The sequence below is a fragment of the Ursus arctos genome, unplaced genomic scaffold, assembly GCF_023065955.2.
Source record: "Ursus arctos isolate Adak ecotype North America unplaced genomic scaffold, UrsArc2.0 scaffold_32, whole genome shotgun sequence".
In the NCBI taxonomy this organism is placed as follows: Eukaryota; Metazoa; Chordata; class Mammalia; order Carnivora; family Ursidae; genus Ursus; species Ursus arctos.
Genome location: NW_026623008.1, coordinates 26,387,904 through 26,404,808, shown reverse-complemented (window position 1 = coordinate 26,404,808; position 16,905 = coordinate 26,387,904). Strand labels below are relative to the sequence as shown.

The 16,905-nt window shown below is 52.5% G+C and overlaps 2 protein-coding genes across 7 annotated transcripts in view; one reads left to right on the top strand and one right to left on the bottom strand.

Annotated features, from left to right (window-relative positions):
• Nucleotides 1-290: 290 nt before the first annotated feature.
• Nucleotides 291-9,304, bottom strand: NCDN (neurochondrin). 2 transcript variants are annotated; one of them, XM_057305391.1, is made up of 8 exons: nt 8,880-9,304; nt 8,539-8,606; nt 7,526-7,666; nt 5,473-6,441; nt 4,443-4,684; nt 3,641-3,865; nt 3,119-3,261; nt 291-1,822 (listed from the first exon to the last, which is right to left on the bottom strand). In XM_057305391.1, the coding sequence occupies exons 2-8, from the start codon at nt 8,569-8,571 to the stop codon at nt 1,386-1,388; spliced, it is 2,190 nt and encodes a 729-aa protein (XP_057161374.1). In that variant the 5' UTR covers nt 8,572-8,606; nt 8,880-9,304; the 3' UTR covers nt 291-1,385. The 2 variants fall into 2 exon arrangements, with proteins under 2 accessions (XP_057161374.1, XP_057161375.1); XM_057305392.1 differs by lacking the exon at nt 8,539-8,606.
• The window catches only part of KIAA0319L (KIAA0319 like), an 88,815-nt gene continuing 81,013 nt past the window's right edge, over nt 9,104-16,905 (top strand). For 2 of the 5 annotated variants that reach the window (XM_026516694.4, XM_044390600.3), the window contains exons 1-2: nt 9,343-9,560; nt 12,254-12,423. In XM_026516694.4, the coding sequence (XP_026372479.1) occupies nt 12,282-12,423 (142 nt within the window). In that variant the 5' untranslated portion in view covers nt 9,343-9,560; nt 12,254-12,281. Of the gene's footprint in view, nt 9,215-9,342; nt 9,561-12,253; nt 12,424-16,905 lie in introns of those variants that run through there. The other 3 variants (XM_026516695.4, XM_026516696.4, XM_048222025.2) reach the window with 3 other exon arrangements.

The window sequence follows — 16,905 nt, the reverse complement described above, 5'->3', positions numbered from 1 at the left end:
AGCATCGGGGTTTGCCGGCCTGCTCTACAGGTGCAGGGTGGGCTGAGGAGTCAACGGCCTGCCCGGTCTTGGCTCTGGCATTACTAGCGCATCACCTTGAGCCAACCTAAGTGTCTTCACCTGCAAAATCAGGACAATGCCTGTGTCACAGGATTCTCGGACAGGCTAAATGGAAGAACACTTGTGAAATGTGTGTGGCAGGGCATGCGCTCAGCAAACGGTAGTTGTGAGCTGCTGGAGTCTGGAAGGAAGACAGAAGGTGCAGGACAGACCACACAAGGACCATCTTGTCACCAATGAACATTTATTGAGTGTCCGCATGTGCACAGCTTTGAACTTGGCGATCACAGAACGCACTGGGGGAGGGAAGGGGGAATGGAAGCAAGGGATCAGGTTCGGGGGAGGGTCCCCCGGGGTTTGTAAGAAAGGTAGTCCCTGCCGGAGCCGCCAGTCGCGTCTCTCTGCAGAGAGGAATCGTAAGCAGGGGTGGGAATTAAAGCCAGGCACCACGATGGCGATGGGGTGCAATCACTAGGGAAACATGCGGATTCTGGGGAAGTGTCCCTCCTGTTCCTGGCTCCAGTCAAGCCAGATGGCACTAGGGGGACAGGGATCAGATGCTCAGGTGTCCAAGCAGGGATAAGGACAGGCAAAATAAATAACCCCCCAACCCCCATCGTCACTCTGTTGCAACATGACACAAAAGCTTAGAGGTCAGGGCCTAAGGACCCCTGGGTCCCCTCAAGGAAGCTCAGGTGGAAGGAGGTTTCCCCACCCCCACACCAGGCCTGTCTGCCTCAGGATTCCCTGGAAGGATGGGGCAGTTCAGACCCTGGGTCACTGAATTTGATAGGAAGAACTGTGATGTCAGCAGTCTGAGCGGTCTGAGTCTGCTCTCTGCCCAGGGGGCCAAGGACAAGAGCCAAATGGCCAATTTGAAGGACGTGGACCTGGGAGGCTAGAGGGGACACCACAGCCTAGGGGAGCCCACACCCTGGCCGGCAGGGCACATGGACTGAGGCAGCCAGCTCCTGCCAGCCCTATCCCACCCTGGGGCCTCCCTCCTGTGGAGGTGTCTGACAGAGGGCACAATGACATCCAGTGCCCCCCTCCCTAGGGGCTGCTTTAACCTTTCCCGGCCTGGCAGGGACAGCCACGTTGATTTCCAAGCCAGTCCCTGCCCCCATGGGGGCCCGGGGGGCAGGACGCAGTTCCTTACACTTGAGGGGTGGGCACCGTGCCCTTGCCCTCAGAAAAGCCAGACAGCTGGGGTGTTTGGGGGGGGGAGTTGGGGGAGGGGGTCCAGTTTGGGGGCTTCAGGGAGGATGCCTCCTCCCTCCTTCCCTCGCTGCCCACCCCCGGGTCTGTCCCCAGTGGACACCCGCTCAGGGCTCCGACAGGCACTGCTCCAGGGCGGCCATGCGGTAGTGGCTGGCCGTCTCCTCACCCGCCTGCAGCCGCATGGCCTCCCGGCACAGCCGGTTGGCCCGGGCCAGCTCCACCAGCACGCCCTGATAGGCGGCTACCATCTCGGGCTTGACGGAGTTGGGGCTGACGCTGCCGAGCAGCTGGAGCAGCTCCTGCGGCCAGCGCGAGCGCAGGGCGGCGGGGGCCAGCCAGGGCAGCAGCGGCACGCAGCCCGTGAAGGCCTGCATGCCCAGGAACCAGAGCTCCTGCAGGTCGGCCCAGATGCCCTCGTAGTCGGGGGACAGCACCAGCACCGCCTGGTCCGAGCCGGGCGTGGCCCGCGCCACGTGCGACTGTGACAGGAAGAGGATGGCTGCAGCGAAGAAGCCTCGGGAGGCCGGCGTTCCCTGAAGCGCTGGAAGGCAAGGGGGGAGGGCGCGTGAGGTCTGCGGGCCGGCTGCTCTGCCAGCCCCTTACTTTCCTCTTTTGTGCGGACACACTCCGGGAGCCGAAGCATAGCCTGCTATCAGCCTGCCTGGGCTCACACCCTACCTTCGACTTCACCGTGTGACCTGGGGTAATCCCCTTTCCTGGCTCTCGTTTCCTGACTTGTAAAATGGGGCCAACATGCTAATCTTAGAAATCCATTGTGAGAATTAAACGTAACCATCTTGGCACACTCAACGTCAGGGTCAGCCCTTCCTGCGGCCAGGGTAGCCACGGGAGCACCGCCCAGGCCTGGAGAGCTCCCGGCGAGGGCCGTCGCACCATTTGATTCTTGGGCCAGAAGAGGGCGCCAGAGGGGGCCCAGGAGCTGGTGATGGGGGCTGGGCTTACCTGCCACGCAGGGGCTCATCCCTGTACTGCAGACCCTCTCCGGGAGGCTGTCAGTTCAACCGGGTGGCATTTGTGGGTGAACAGCACGGGGGCTCTACTCAGGGGCTGAGGTGACACAGCCTGGGACTGAGGGAGCTCAGGGCTACAGCACAGGGGCAGCTCGGGGTCCACTAGGACATGCTCCCTTCCCACTGCCGGGGGGACCCTGCTGGGATCCCGCACAGGGAACAGAGAGGCAGCTGAGGGTACAGGCTCGTGACGCCCTGTTCCCGGGCATCTGCTCAGCTCCTCCAACCTGACAGATGGGGCACAGGGAACAGGCGGGGACAGAGGGACCCGAGCAGACACCCACGGCCGAAGTGGGAGACTCGGAGGGCGGGCAGGGGCTGGAGGGGACACCCCTCCCCCTGCACACAGCCAGAGCGAGGCAGGGCTGCGGGGAAGGTCTGTGCAGAGCAGCACCAAAGTGCCGAAGACTGTCACGAGGGAGGTGAGGCGTTGAGCAGAGAAAAACCTCAATGGGAGGAATCAGGTTTCTGACTCAAGGCCTGGGTGGGGGCGGCTCCACCTTGAAAACACTGGATTCAGACTCCCTGGGCTGCTGGGATTCCAGGTGCCTGTGCCTGTGCCGCTGAGCAGGCCTGTACTTACACCCACCAGACCTCGCCTTAAAAGTCTTCAGAAGGAAGAGAATGTTATCACTTGGGGAAGAAGGGTGGGGTAGGGTGGGGGATGGAGACACACTTCAGAGATTTCCGCTCGACTGGAAAATTCTGTAAAAGCATTCCCTGAAAATGGGGACTTATGCCCGGAAGACAACAGGTCCACCCAGGCCTTTTGTCCCTATCCATGAGGACAGGGTCCCGGGGCTTACCTGGAGAGGTGCTGAGGAGCCGGGCCATGAGAAGGCCCAGGGTGGCCACATTGGCAGCCAGAAGCAGCCTCCCCTGCTGCTGCACTAGCGCGGGCAGCGACGTCATCAGGGTGTTCATGAGTGATGTGAAGCAGGCATCTCGCCTGGGGAGAAAGGCAGGGAAAGATGGCGGAAGGGGGGTTGACTGAGCTAGACCAAGGCCTGGGAACACCTGGGATGCTGGGCTCCCGGTTTCACCAGGCAGGGTTTGGCAAGAAACGAGGCAGCAGGGTTAAGAGTTAACTTTGGGCCCATTCATGACCTCTGGGGAGCAGAGACTGGCTTAGGGCTGAACAGGTAGACATGCCCAGAAGGGTTCCAGACATGCCAAATCCTTGTGTGGGGTGGCTCTGTCTATTCTGAGAGCCTTTCATTCGAATACTAATAGGAACCCATGGGCACAGGGAAGCAAAGTTGAGATGGAGATCAGAGGCAAGTCTGAGTAGCCCCCCTTGCTTCCTCCAACCTCCTCCCCGGCCTCACTTGATCAGCCCTGGTGCGGTGACCACAAGGTTGAGGAAGATGTGACAGCAGGTCTGCAGGCCGATCTCCACGCTGTCAGGCAGCACTGAGGTATCGTGGCCCGGGGATGTGAGTTCCCACTGCTGCAAGAAATACTTGCAGAGAAGTGAGGGGGCTCCCTCCTTGATCAGGATCTCCCGGGGCCCATCTTCGACAGTCAGGTGGCACCAGCCGGGCAGAAGGAGCCTGGGGGTGTGGAAGGAACAGATGTGTAAGGGGTAGGGACAGATGCAGGCACAAAGGATTCCCTTTTTTGGGGCATCCCACCTGAGAGAAATGAAAGCAGGGGAAAAGGACCCAGCCTTGTAGGTCCCGCAGAGAACGCACACGCTGTGGGGCTTCCCAGGCCTGGGCTCAAACTTGGGCTCTGCCATGTGGTGTGCGTGTGGGCCAGTTACTCTAACCTTGAGTCTCGGTTTGCTCATCCTGAGGACGCGGATGAGACTTCTGGCATAGATTTGCTGTGTGGACCGAATGAGATTGTTTTGGTAAAGGATAGAGCAAAATGCCTGGCGTGTAGTAACTGCTTGATAAGCACAAGTTCTCTCTTTATAGACAAATGTGGGCTGGGCAGGTAAGACTTGGCTGAGCAGGAGTCCTGCGTGAACAAGCCCCCCCGAGAAAACCAGAAATAATCCTAAAGGAAATCTCATGCCCCAATCAGGAAGCCTGGCACAGACCAGTCTGGGGGGGCAGGAGGTGTCCCCCTGTTACACTTTTCTTTAGAACAGTCTGGCTGGACAGACTCTAACTACAAACTCACCGGAGAGCATCCCCTGGCCAGGTGGGCCCTGGGGTGGTGGGGGAGATGGCCAGGGTGGCCACCTGCTGGGAGAGGTCATTCGCCTCCTCGGCCTCCTCGTAGAGGGTCTTGGCATAGCGCACAAGGAAGGGCAGCAGCTGGCAGACCTCCTTGCGCAGGGATGAGGTCTCCTCGGCCAGCCAGGCCCCCAGGATCCGCACCGAAGCAAACACAAAGGGCTCCTTCTGCTTCTCTGGCCCCACCTGTTGCCACGGGACCCCCGTGAGATGGAGCAGGACCAGAGACCCTCCCCGGCCGGGACAGCATGCCAGCCAGCCTAGGAATAACAAACCTGCAAGGGAGTTCTGGCCTGTGAGCCCTTCAAAGGGAGGCCCTGTGCACCCCGCACCTGGCGCATGGTAAAGACGCACCCAACAGGGGCCGGGCACAGAGCAGGCCCTCAGGGCATATCTGCTGAGGGAACTGACTTCAGACGACACGTCCCCACACTCACTGGGACTCGACTCGGCCCCCCCACCTCTAAAGTATCTCAAGGCTCGAAGGTAACTCACAGGTCCAAAGCTAACTGAATACTGCCTCTATAGCAGCTCTGACCTGGGAGGAGTTAGCGGAACCGCTCCAGAGGCCAGGAACCAGCAGCCCTGCTCCTTTGCCCGGCTCTGGTACCAGTCTGTACGGGCAGGTGCGTGAAACAATGCGAGAGGTTGAGCCGAACAGACTGCTTCGATCTGCTGTGCGTGTGTACTGGGGGGAGGGCTGTGAGTGGGAAGTCACTGTGTTGTGTGTGTGCGTGTGTGTGTACTGTGATGGGAGTGCACATATGGTGTGTGGTATGGTGCTTGTGTGGAAGCTCGGTGGGGGGGGAGGGAGGCTCGGCCACACTACTCCCGGGAGAACTACAGGATCAGCCCTCAGAGTGGGCATCTTGCCCTCTCCCGTTACACTGCCGTACTGCAGCGCGCGTCCCCCCTTTGCCTTGCCTTCCAGCCCCCCGCCACTAGGCTCCCTCTGTGGGCCGCTGGACCCTCACCTGCTGCAGATAGTGGATGACAGCCCCGATGGCCTCCTTCATGATGCTCACGAGCTGCACCTTCTGTGGCTCCTTGAGCAGCGACTGCTCACAGCGGGTGCATTCCTGGATCCCCAACTCCATGAGGGCGTAGCAGGCGGTCACCACATCCTCTTTTACTTCTGTGCCTGTCTCCTCCAGGGCCAGCCGGACCTCCACACACGCCAGATTCACCAGCAGGGCCAGGAACTTGCTCCCGGAGTTGCCCGCTGGGATCCAGTCGGAGCCGCAGGCGTGTGCCAGGCGGGCTGCCAGCTTTAGTGCGGGGTTGCGCTGCCAGGAGCTCAGCTTGCTGCCCAGGATGCGTGCCAGCCCGGCCTGCAGATCCCGGAGGCATTCAGAGGGCACGGTTGTCGGGGGCAGGAAGAGGGGTAACAGCTGGCAGAGCTCAAACTTGCTGGCATCCTCGGCTTTCTGGAAATCTTCACTGAGGCCCCGCAACACGGCCAGGAGGTCAGGCTCCGCCTCCTTCCAGCACTGGGTCTCAGCAGCAGCCAGCAGCCCCACTAGAAGTGCCAGGGCCTGGTCAAAGCCATAGCCGTGCCCCAGGTATGCTTGACACAGGGCAGACACGGTGCCACCAGCAATGAGGTGCCGGGGCCCACGAGGTGTGCCTGCCACAGCTGTCAGGCACTGGTACGTGTCATCGATCATGGAACGGCGAGCAGCATCATCCGGATCCCCCCGGGCAGTGAGGAAGGTGCTAAGGATGGGGATCTTGTTCAGGACCTGGGGATGGGCAGCCAGTTCAGGGTCACTGCAGAAGCAGGCTAGCAGGGCCACACCCAGGGCTCGGAGAACATGGTCGGGGCAGCCATCTGGCGCCTCCTTGGTGGTCAGGAGACGATTGGGGAAGGTGAAGCCTACAGCATCGAAGATCCGCCGCCGAGTTTTGGCATCGATGTCACCTGCTTTGACTGCCTTGGTCACCTAAGGGGGGTATGTGCTATCAGCAGGATGAAAGGAATACTGCCCACTGCCCCCTGGGGTGCTGACTGTTAGCAAGATTAGGTCATGCAAGGGGACTCGCTCTGGGGTCCCGAGGTCATTTCATCCAGCTCCTTCCCTCCCGTGGGAGCCGGATGGTTGTGACCTCTGGGATCCCTCATCTGTGATTATCTCCACAGAAGGGAGGTCCAATCCTCCTCAACTACTTGTCCCGCTGTTTCATCACCTGGTCATTTGGGAAGTTCTTTCTGATACCTAATCTAGATGCCGACAACCTGAGTTGGGTTTAGAGCTCAGTTTAAAATCTCCCATGGATTGAGGGTCTCACCCTAATTGCTCCCCCCAGAGAAGCCTCTGATCCATTCCCGCCACCTTCTCAGGGGAAATGGCTCCTGTGTCTCGCCACTCTGCCTGTCAAAACATTTCCCCTTACATTTCACCTCAACACCTCCTCTGCTGCAGTGTGAGCCCTTGACTCTGGAGCCTTCTCCCTGTTGCCATGGCAAACAAGCAGCAACTGTACTCCCTCCTCCCTTCACCCCCCACACATCAACCCCCCCCCCTCCCAGCACTGCAGCTCCTGCTCTGCTGGCCCCAGCTTGGTTCCTCCAACAGGGCTAAGCCCCAAACCAGCATCCTCACCCTCAACCTACCTACTGCCGTCCTGGCCATCCCCTGGGACCCCTTCCCAGTGACTTTGAGTTCTGCTACTCTCTCCACCCCCAGAGTAACCATCTCCAGCCCTCCAGTACTCTGCAGTAGTTACTACCTGCTGCTGTCACCCTATGAGTCAGCTCCCATCTGCTGCGGGACGCCCCAGAGAGCGGACCCAGGCAGCCTCCTCCAAGGCTCCCAGGGCCCCGAGCCTTATTCACCCCCATTCTCCCCTTTGCCCCCATACTCAGGGGAGCAAAGAAGAGTCCAAAGGTAGGCATCTGGGGCCTTCTTTGGTGCCTCCAGGAATGCCAGCACCACCTATGTACCCCTTGGGGACTTTCTGTTCCCATTCCTAGGGGGCCCAACCACCCAGCCCTTCCCACCTCCCAATTTTCAGTCAGTTCCTTACTAGCAGCAGGGCTGCAAACTGCTCGCTGTCATTCTTGGCCTCACGGAGGGCTCCCAGGTAGCGCTCCAGGGTGGGGTTTCGGCTCTCTGCCTGGTTCAGAGCTGGCTCGCAATCCGAGGCCATGATGCCCGCCTTGCCCAACTGTGAACACAAGAGGGACTGAGCATCCCTCTGCAGAGGAGGGGTGGGGGTGGGAGTGGAGGATGGAGGGAGGGATTAGCACAGAGGGAGGGATCAGGAGGGATGGGTTGCACAAGACTGACCTCCCTTGTGGCAGCCCCGTAAAGGCACTGGACCCTCGAGTCCTTAGGGATGAAGAAGGGACCCTGGTCCAAGGTCACCTCCAGAAAGCGGGAAGGAAGGACCACGCACCCCGCTGCTCAGCTGGACAGCTCTCCTTACCAATTTCCCAGGAGTGGGAGGGGGCTGGCCCCACTGCTCAGCTGCCCCCTGGCACCAGAGGCCTGGTTTTATCTCCCTCCACCCAGGCACACCAGGAGGGAGTGGTGAGAACAGACAGGAAGGAATGGAGACATACATGGGTGAAGTTCGATTATCCGGACACAAGCTGACATGAGGGAAAAGGGCATCCTAGGTTTCCCTTCCCCTCCCTTCTCCAGAACAGGCAGAAGACAAGCTTCAGCAGAAGTGAGGATGCAGGCTGCTGACCAGGGAAGGCTTGGAGACCCCTCTGGGGACCCCACCCCTCCAGCCAGGGCTCTCAGTCGCCCCCGCAGGCTCCTTGCCTCCTCTCCTTTCCCTCCCTCGGGCAGAAGCTGCAGCAGCAGCAGCAGCAGCAGCAGCCGAAGCAGCAGCAGAATTAACCCTTTGCGTTCCCTCTCCTCGCCCTCCCCGCCCCGCTACCAGCCTGTGGATGCCGGCAGGGGCTGGAGAAGCAAGAGGGGGTCCCGGGTAGCTCCCAGGACAACGGAGAATCCAAAAGCCGGATAATCGAAGCGGGGCTGCTGAGATGGGGAGATGAGAAGGGGAAGAGGGTTCCTGGCGGTCACCACCTGTCCCGCCGCAGCCAGGTCACAACACGACATTGATGAAGTCACGACAGGGCGGCGATGAGATCACACTTCACGATGGCGCGGTGATGTCACGGAGAGATCACGGTAAAATCACGACATGGACAGCCCCCAAAGATGACAGGGCAAATTAAAAAATATATATATAGGTATATATTGAAAAGGGCTGTGACAAAATGGAGTCTCGACAGGGCACGGTGATGTCGCGATATGGCGCGATGGAGTCGCGATAGGGTCCCCGGGGTGTGTCGGCGTCGATCAGCGCCGGCTCGGCGAGGCCCCGGCTGGGATGTAGGGGAGGGCCTGAAGGGGGCTGAGCTCACCAGGCTGCGGCCCCGAGCGGCGAAATCTTCTCCGAGCGCGATGCTCCGGGAGCCTGGGGCCGCTGCTCACGCCGCTTTGCCCACTCCCGGCTCCAGGCGGCTGCAGCTCCACCCCCACCCCCGCAGCGCTCTTGACCAATCGGCGGCGGCTTCACTCCGGGCTCTGGCCAATGGCACGCCTGGGCGCTAAGCCGTAGGGGGTGCTGCCGTTGCCGCCATCTTGCTTGTGGGTATTGCCCGAGTCTGGGGCCTGGGGCTCGCGGAGGGCAGGCGAAGGAGCAGACTTCCTGTGGAGAGCGGGAGGCGACAGCCTGGGGGCCCAGGTTCTTTCGCTCGTGCGTAGTTCTGTCCCTCAGCACTGCCCCTCCTCCCCCTCGGGCTCGCGGCTGGAATTGAGCTTCCGGGGAGGCGGGGGGGGGGGGCTCAGGAGGGCTGCTAGGCATGAAGAGTGTGTTTCCGGGTTGAGCCCGGGAGGTGGGAGGAGGCGGCGTTTCCGGCCGCGGTCGCTGTCCTGGGAGGCTGAGGCGAGAGGGAGCTGTCCGGGTGGGGAGCCCGCACTACCTTCTTCCTTTTCCTCCTCCTCCGGGTGAGGGGAGCGAAGGTTTGGGCCCCGACCCCATGGACCGGGAGGAGGCGGAGGCCGCCGAGAGCCGGGGCCCCGCTGTGTGGCCCTGAGCCCCGGTAGGTGGCCGGGGGCGGCTGGCTGCCAGGCCGAGGACCACGAGCTCAGGGGAGGGGCAAGCGGGACGGGCTATTTCTGAGGGTACGCTGGCCGGGTGTTGGGACCCGGAGGTGGCGCTCCTGGCCCGGCTAGGGCAGCCAGCTGCTTCTGGCTTTTTGCAGGTGTGGAGCTCGAATCCCAGGCTGAACCTCGTTTCTCTTGGGCCCGGGCCTGGTCATGCAGCATCCTCCATCCCTTGACAGACTGACCGGGCTCGGGGCGCCGCTGTCCTTCCTCCCTAGACTTCTGCAGCCTCGCCCTTAGCTGCTGTCTCTTGTGTTTGGTCTCCCCACCAAGATAGAAAGTTGATGCAGAATAAGGGGGGCGGGGCTGAGCACGATGTGTAAATTACCCTGCGAAACCTGCCTTATTCCGGACTGAGAAATTTATTCCCCAGGGAGGGGTTCTGTGGTGTCTGCAGTGAGCGCAAAGGTGAAACGAAGGAAATCAAAAAAGAACCTCAGGCGGTTCTAGGAAAGCTTTTCCTTCTCTCGCCTCCTGGTGCTTGTGCTCAACCGACCGTAGATGCAGTTAGTGAAGAGAATTAGCTGACTGTCCTTGTGCTTTCTTCTGTGATTAACAGACTGGGAGCTAGGAACAAATTGGGAAGACGACCTCCCAGAACAATCTGTTCATTTTTCCAGCTATTTGGAAAACAATGTCTGCAAATATAAGCAAAGTTATTCATGGCAGTCTGTTCTGTAACTTTCCCAAATATCTTGAGACTTTTTTTTTTTTTAAAGCTTTATTCTTGATTACTCATTGCAGCTGAATAGGCTGTTGCAGACTTGCTCTGTCGTTGTTCAAACATATCTTATCGCTGTGTACATAAATGGAGTTCCACGTATGTAGCTGACAGACTGAACTATGATAAATCCCCCATCAACCTGAAGTATTAAGTAAACATTACCCCCTGCTCTGTCTGAACAGCTGCTGCAACAGAGAGTGCTTTTATTTCGGGTGTACTTGTAACGCCCAAAATGCCAAAACTATTGCAAGCTTTTCTAGACTTTCGTTTGTCAAGTATTGTGGGGGTGTGTGTTCTCTCCCTGGGTTTTTACCCTTTGATTCTATACCAAACCCTTTGGATCTTGGTGATGTGTTGTTCTTGCCTCTGGTCAGCAAGGCTTTGACGACCCTAGCAGTAATTTGTGCCTTTAGGCAATTGTAGATTTATTTCAGAGGCATGGCTTGTTGGGAGTTCACATGAAAAGAGCTCTGCTTCTCTCTTATGCATGGCTTGTAAGACATTGCACTTCTAATCAGCTTGCTAATTCAATGGTGTTTATTACTCCCATTTTCAAAACCTATTCATTTCTTTTATGCTTCTGTCGCCCACCTGTCACGCTATTGATGACAGGTGTTGAGTCACTTTGAGTTTAAAATCCTTTTGTGGTAGGCAGAAATGTGTTGGGTAAGATCCGTACACACACACACACACACACACACACACGCACATGAACACTCGCTGTTCCATCTTGGGAGGCTAGAGAAGTTGCTGGATAGACTTTCTAACTTGGGCTCCATTTCATAATCTCTTGAGCATGTCACTGGCCCACACATCTTTCAGCTCCCTGCTCCCTAGTATACAACTTCAGAACTACTAGAAATCAGAATGGATGGAAGTGAATGAGAAAGAGTTCCTTCAATGCTTGAGGCTCAGTGAAAGCCTTTTCTTGGGTAGGCTGTACCTCAGTTTTGCATCTGTGTGTGCCTGTATCTATTTCCTGGTATTAGTCAATATTGATATCCAACCCATGTGATGTCAATCTCCTTGTATGCTGGCTGCGGTTGGGGGTTGGAGTCATTTGCCACATGTGGGTGACAGGTGCACATTTAGGACAGAAGAATTTTAATTGCTTCTTCAGAACTCAACCAACCCTCATGATATTGCCAAGATTTATATAATAATTTATACAATGTAGGGAAGTTGTATAAGAGAGATGAAACAGATGAAAATAATTTTTTTCTCTGGAAGGGACCTAAATTATCCAGCTCCTAGATTCCAAAGTAGCCAGCATAATGTCTAGCACATAATAAGGGCTGTGCAAATATTTGTCGAGTGTATCTATGAATTCGAGTCAGGAATTGCAAATGATTCTAGCGATCAGGAAGGTGACGTCGAAGTGTTACTTAGATTTTTAAGATCATAGTGGTGGGGCAGTAGTAAACTGGAGAGTGCATGTGTTTCCTAAAGATAGTCACATGAAAATTTTTTTTAAAGCACAGCTAGACAAAACTCTCAGGTGCTCACCTCTGGTCGTCCAAACTCATCATAGATAAGAGTGTTTGGTCAAAGTCACAAAGCTATTAGTAGCCCAACTGGAACTCAGGCTCAGTTCTTCTTTTCTTTGGGCTGGTGCTTTTTCCATTCTTCCACACAGGTGATTTACTATTAGCTTAGAAAATAATAGAATGTAAAGTCTTTCAGTTTTACAGTGGGTTCATTTCATATCCCTTGCTATGTTTTTATCCTGATAATTATAGGCTTTGTCAAGGCTCAGGTTTAAATTTTACGGGCAGGTATGAGCAGTGAAAGACAAACTTGAAATTTCTCTTCCCCCTAATCTGTCACATTCTCTAGCACTCTACATTTCCAGGAATCAATTATTAATTACTTGGCATATAATTTCTTCCCTTTTTGTCTTTATAGTGAACTGGTTCCGCCTGTCTGGAAGGCCATGGAGAGGAGGCTGGGAGTCAAGCCAAGCCCTGCTTCCTGGATTTTTTTTGGATCTTGTTGGCAGATATCCATGAAATGGTTGAGAAGCCTGTACCTGTTTTATACTTGCTTCTGCTTCAGTGCTCTGTGGTTGTCAACAGGTACCATTTTCTTCATAGATTTAAGATATAAAGGGCACTCTTTGTGAATCAGTTCATATTAAAGACTAGTAGGAGGCAGAAAAGTAATCTGTTCATTGACAGAAATGGTCATCCTTTTGTGTTTTGTTTTAAGATTTTATTTACTTATTTGTCAGAGAGAGAGAGCGAGCACACAAGCATGGGAAGTGGAAGGCAGAGGGAGAAGCAGGCTCCCTGCTGAGCAAGGAACCCTGTGTGGGGCTCCATGTGGGGCTCAATCTCAGGACCCCAGGATCATGACCTGAGCCAAAAGCAGATGCTTAACCGAGTGAGCCACCCAGGCGTCCCAGTGGTCATCCTTTTGGTGGACACTTAGTTTGTTGGGTTTATTTGTTTTGGAAACACAATTAAAATTGGGTTCTTTTTTGTAAAGAGGGATTGGCATGATCATTTTAAGATTTGGTGAAGGTGTAATGAAAAGAAAAACATTTGAAAATTGGAAAGACCTGGGTCCTGGAGCTGGATGTTTTTACTTAATAACTATGAAACCTTGAGCAAGTTACCTTTTGTCTGTGAAGAAGGATAAGATTTGCCTCACAGCTTGATATGAGAGACACTGTAATTAAAGTGTGTTCTACAGCCCTGTGAACATAGGTGCTTAGTAAATGATACTTTGCTTCCTTTCCTTTCCTAAAGGAATCTTCACTTGTAGGAAGAATGTGTTCCTTGCTTTTTCTATAGAAAGGGGTTATGCTGATAGATTTCATAAAGTATGCTTTCCTCCTAGAGATTATTTCCCCAAGCTAGAACCTCTTGCCAGGAAAGAGTGTGAAGAAGGTTAAATTTCAAAGAGTCCTCTTTCTTTCTGTCATTTCTTTCTTTCAATTCTTCTGTTGACATTGTTCTTCTTGGAGTATGGAATGTGAGAGAACAGCAGTTTCAGAAAGACTTCTCAGTATCCTGCCATTCTGGGCAGTGACAAAAGCCTTGTGTTGTAGAGTCCACTGTCTGGGATAACTAATCAGCCTTTTGCTCCCTATAAATCCATAGATTTCTGTTGCTTTCCTAAAGGAATGGGTGGTCACGATCTAGAGAATCAAGTAATTACTGTATTTAGCAATTTCGGTAACATCAGCTTTGGGGTTTTTGTTGTCCTGCAGTGGTGGTTGATGATTGCATAATTATAGCAGTGAAAATTGCAGTTGACAGAAAGCTGACCTAAATGTTTTTTTACCCAGATGATGCTTTGCTGGGACAGCTAACTATTTCAGGCCAACATTTTATGTAAGATCATTTGTGTTAAATAAGTAACTGATTTAGCACTATCAGAGTAGGAAAATCGCATTTTTTGAAGAGTACCTACCAAATACCAGGCCCTTGGTTATAAACATTACATATCTTATCTCACCGAATCCCCATGACAATCCTAAAACAGATAGTTTTAGTCTCATTTTATCCATAAAGAAATTGAGGCCCAGAGAGGCAGAATGACTTGACCAGGATCACACAGCAAGAACACAACAGAGCCAGGAGTCTAAATCTAGGTCTGTTCACTCAATAGCCCGTGCTGTTTTTCTTCTGCTACTCTGCCTTCCAACCACAGGTAATCTTTTGGAGGACCAAAGACAGTTTTTTGCATTGAATCATGATGAGCAGCTTGTTAGTTGAGGAGTTCCACGTACAGGGGAGGGAGAAGCATTTCTGAGTATTTCTGTATTTGTAGTGCAGCCTTGGTTAAACGGAGTACTGTGGGTTCACTGGGCTAGGCTTTAGTATCCCCTCAGCTTGGTGCTTAAAAACACCAACGGTGAGCAGATTGAGTATAGAAGTGCAAAAGTGGTATTGTTGGGAGTGGTTCTGGCGGGGATTAGATCACACCAGTTTCATTTTAGAGAAGTTTGAAGCTTCTGCCATGGAAGAACCAAGAACCATGTGTGTTCAAACTGAGGGAACATGCAGGTAACACATGACAGACAGATTTCTTATATATTTTAACTTATCAGAGCTTTTTCACATCAGTTTTTTAACAAACGTACTAATATCTTAATAGAAAAAATAAACGACATACAAAGAGAGAGAAATAAGAAATTAAAATGATTTGTAAGCATCTAAAAAATGTACATTCTCATTACTAACCAAAGAACTGCAGATTAAATTTTTTTTTAAATTGAGTAATCGTGGTGCCCAACGTGGGGGTCAAACTCACAATCCCAAGATAAGAGTCCCATGCTCCACCACTGAGCCAGCCGGGTGCCCCCAGAGAACCGCAGATTAAAATGAGAGATCTTTGTTTAGCTTATCATATTGATGAAGGTCAAAGTAAATATATTCAGTGACGCCTGCGGGCTATGTGGTTGCCCTCATGCTGTGCTGGGAAGTTGGAACGGAGAACTTCGGGCATAGGTATCAAGATCCTTAAAAAGTTAATATCTTTTGACCCTTGTAATTTCCCCTTTAGGAATTTATCTTAAGGATATATTGAGATGGTTGTGAATGAGAACATTCATCAACACTCATTTATTTTATGTTGCAAAACATTGCCACAACCTGCCCAACAGTAGGAGCGTGGTAAGATCGTGGCATGTCCACATGTGAAATATTATCCAACTTCAATTCACAGGTTAGAAGACTAAGTACGTGGGAAATGCTCTTAATGTTCAGGGATAAAAGCAGGATATACAACTGCATATTCACAATGGTGCCCATTATGTGAAAAGAGAAAAATACTTTTATATAATAGAAAGTCTGAAACAAGATACATAATTAAATGTTTATATATTTTTTGAATGGTGGAATTATTATTTCTGTATAGTTTTTGTGTTTTCCAGATCTTTTTTCTGTGTATATGTATAACTTTTTTTAATAGGGGGGAGGAAAAAACCTACCTGAAACCTGAAAAGGCAACAACAAAATAATAGCAGCAAAAACCTGGCATTGGCAGCCTGAGTCAGTTTTATCTACTTGTGAGTTTGTTTCATTTTTAACGGAGCTTTTAAGATTTCTCTAATAAAATACATTCTTGATTGTTTGCTGTTGTCATTTAGCTTATGGATTGTATGCATTATTCCTGAAAAACTAACCAAAGTAAGGCAGCTCCCTTGTAATTCCTGTTTACCACTTGGCAGTTTACTCCATCCCTAGCAGAACCCTAGGCACCCACTGGCTTATGTACAGTGGGCTTCTTTTTGATTTCAACTTCCGGGTTCAGCGCCGAAGCCCACCGCTAGAAAGCAGTCATTACAATTTGTCTGACAAAAGATGCTCTGTGTTTTCCTTATGGACCATTGAACCACTGTTTTTCTGTTTAATGTTATTGTTAAATGGCTTAAAAATAGCATTTTGGACTTGGGGATTATCAGTATCTGTAGACGAAAGTGAGGTGACTCCCAAGAATTTGGAAAGTCCTGCAGTAGATACCAAATTCTTTTTTTTTTTTAAAGATTTTATTTATTTATTCGATAGAGATAGAGACAGCCAGCGAGAGAGGGAACACAAGCAGGGGGAGTGGGAGAGGAAGAAGCAGGCTCCCAGCGGAGGAGACTGACGTGGGGCTCGATCCCAGAACTCTGGGATCACGCCCTGAGCCGAAGGCAGACGCTCAACGACTGAGCCACCCAGGCGCCCCTAGATATCAAATTCTTAACGGCAGACGTTTTGCCTGTTTTACTTATACTAGGTATTCCCAGCAAGTACTGAGTGTTTGGCAGATAGTAGGTTCACCATAAAAATATTTGTTGACTGAATAAATTAATAAATGAGAAATAAGGGAATTGTTCTTTGAGAATTAAACTTTAACATTAACATCATCTGTCATTTGAGAGTTTCAAATTAACACACTCAGAGCAGAGGTACATGAAGCTACCTTAAGGAGACACAATGCCTTTGAGAGAAACAAAATCGATTCGAATATTCACAAATATGCTAACATATCTAAAGAAAGAATATGTACATCTCAAGAGTTCTGTCTGCATGTGTGTGGGAGGTGAGAGGGCCTGAACCAGCATTGGAAACCTAAACCATGAAGAGTCACAGAAGCTTCTGTAGGCCTAAAGCTAACAATTGGCTATGAACACTTGTACTGATGTTCCCCTGCTGCTGGGAGGTAAATTACACAATGAGGTAATAAGTAAGTTCAGAGAACAAGTGTTCAATTCAGAACCAGTTTTTGAGAACTTACTAGCAGTCTGGTCCTGGGCTAGGAATGAGGGTAATAAAGATCAGAACAACACAGTACACTTCCTGCCCTAGAAGAACTCCCAGTTTCGTGAGGGAGATGGATGTTTAAGACCTGTGCCATGGCAGGTGAAAAGACAGAGGGACGCAGTGCCCTTCTCTGTTTCCCTTCCAGCCGATGCGCTGCACTTTCTAATCATTCTTCCCTCACTTCCCTTGTCAGCTTGTTCTTTCAATGTTTTGTTCTTCAGCGTTCTGTTTCTACCCTTTCTTGTCTCACTCTTTAGTGCTCCCCCTGAGCAACCTCATTTTTTCTCACAACTGTAACCT

Bases quoted from the DNA above. Each gene is read 5' to 3' on its own strand.
- NCDN (XM_057305391.1), bottom strand. From the start codon at position 8,571: ATGTCGTGTTGTGACCTGGCTGCGGCGGGACAG. The intron at 3,866-4,442 runs GTGAGTTTGTAG...CCACACCCCCAG, and splicing joins TGGCCAGGGGATGCTCTCCG to GCTCCTTCTGCCCGGCTGGT. The intron at 1,823-3,118 runs GTAAGCCCCGGG...CTTGCCTTCCAG, and splicing joins GCTCCTCAGCACCTCTCCAG to CGCTTCAGGGAACGCCGGCC.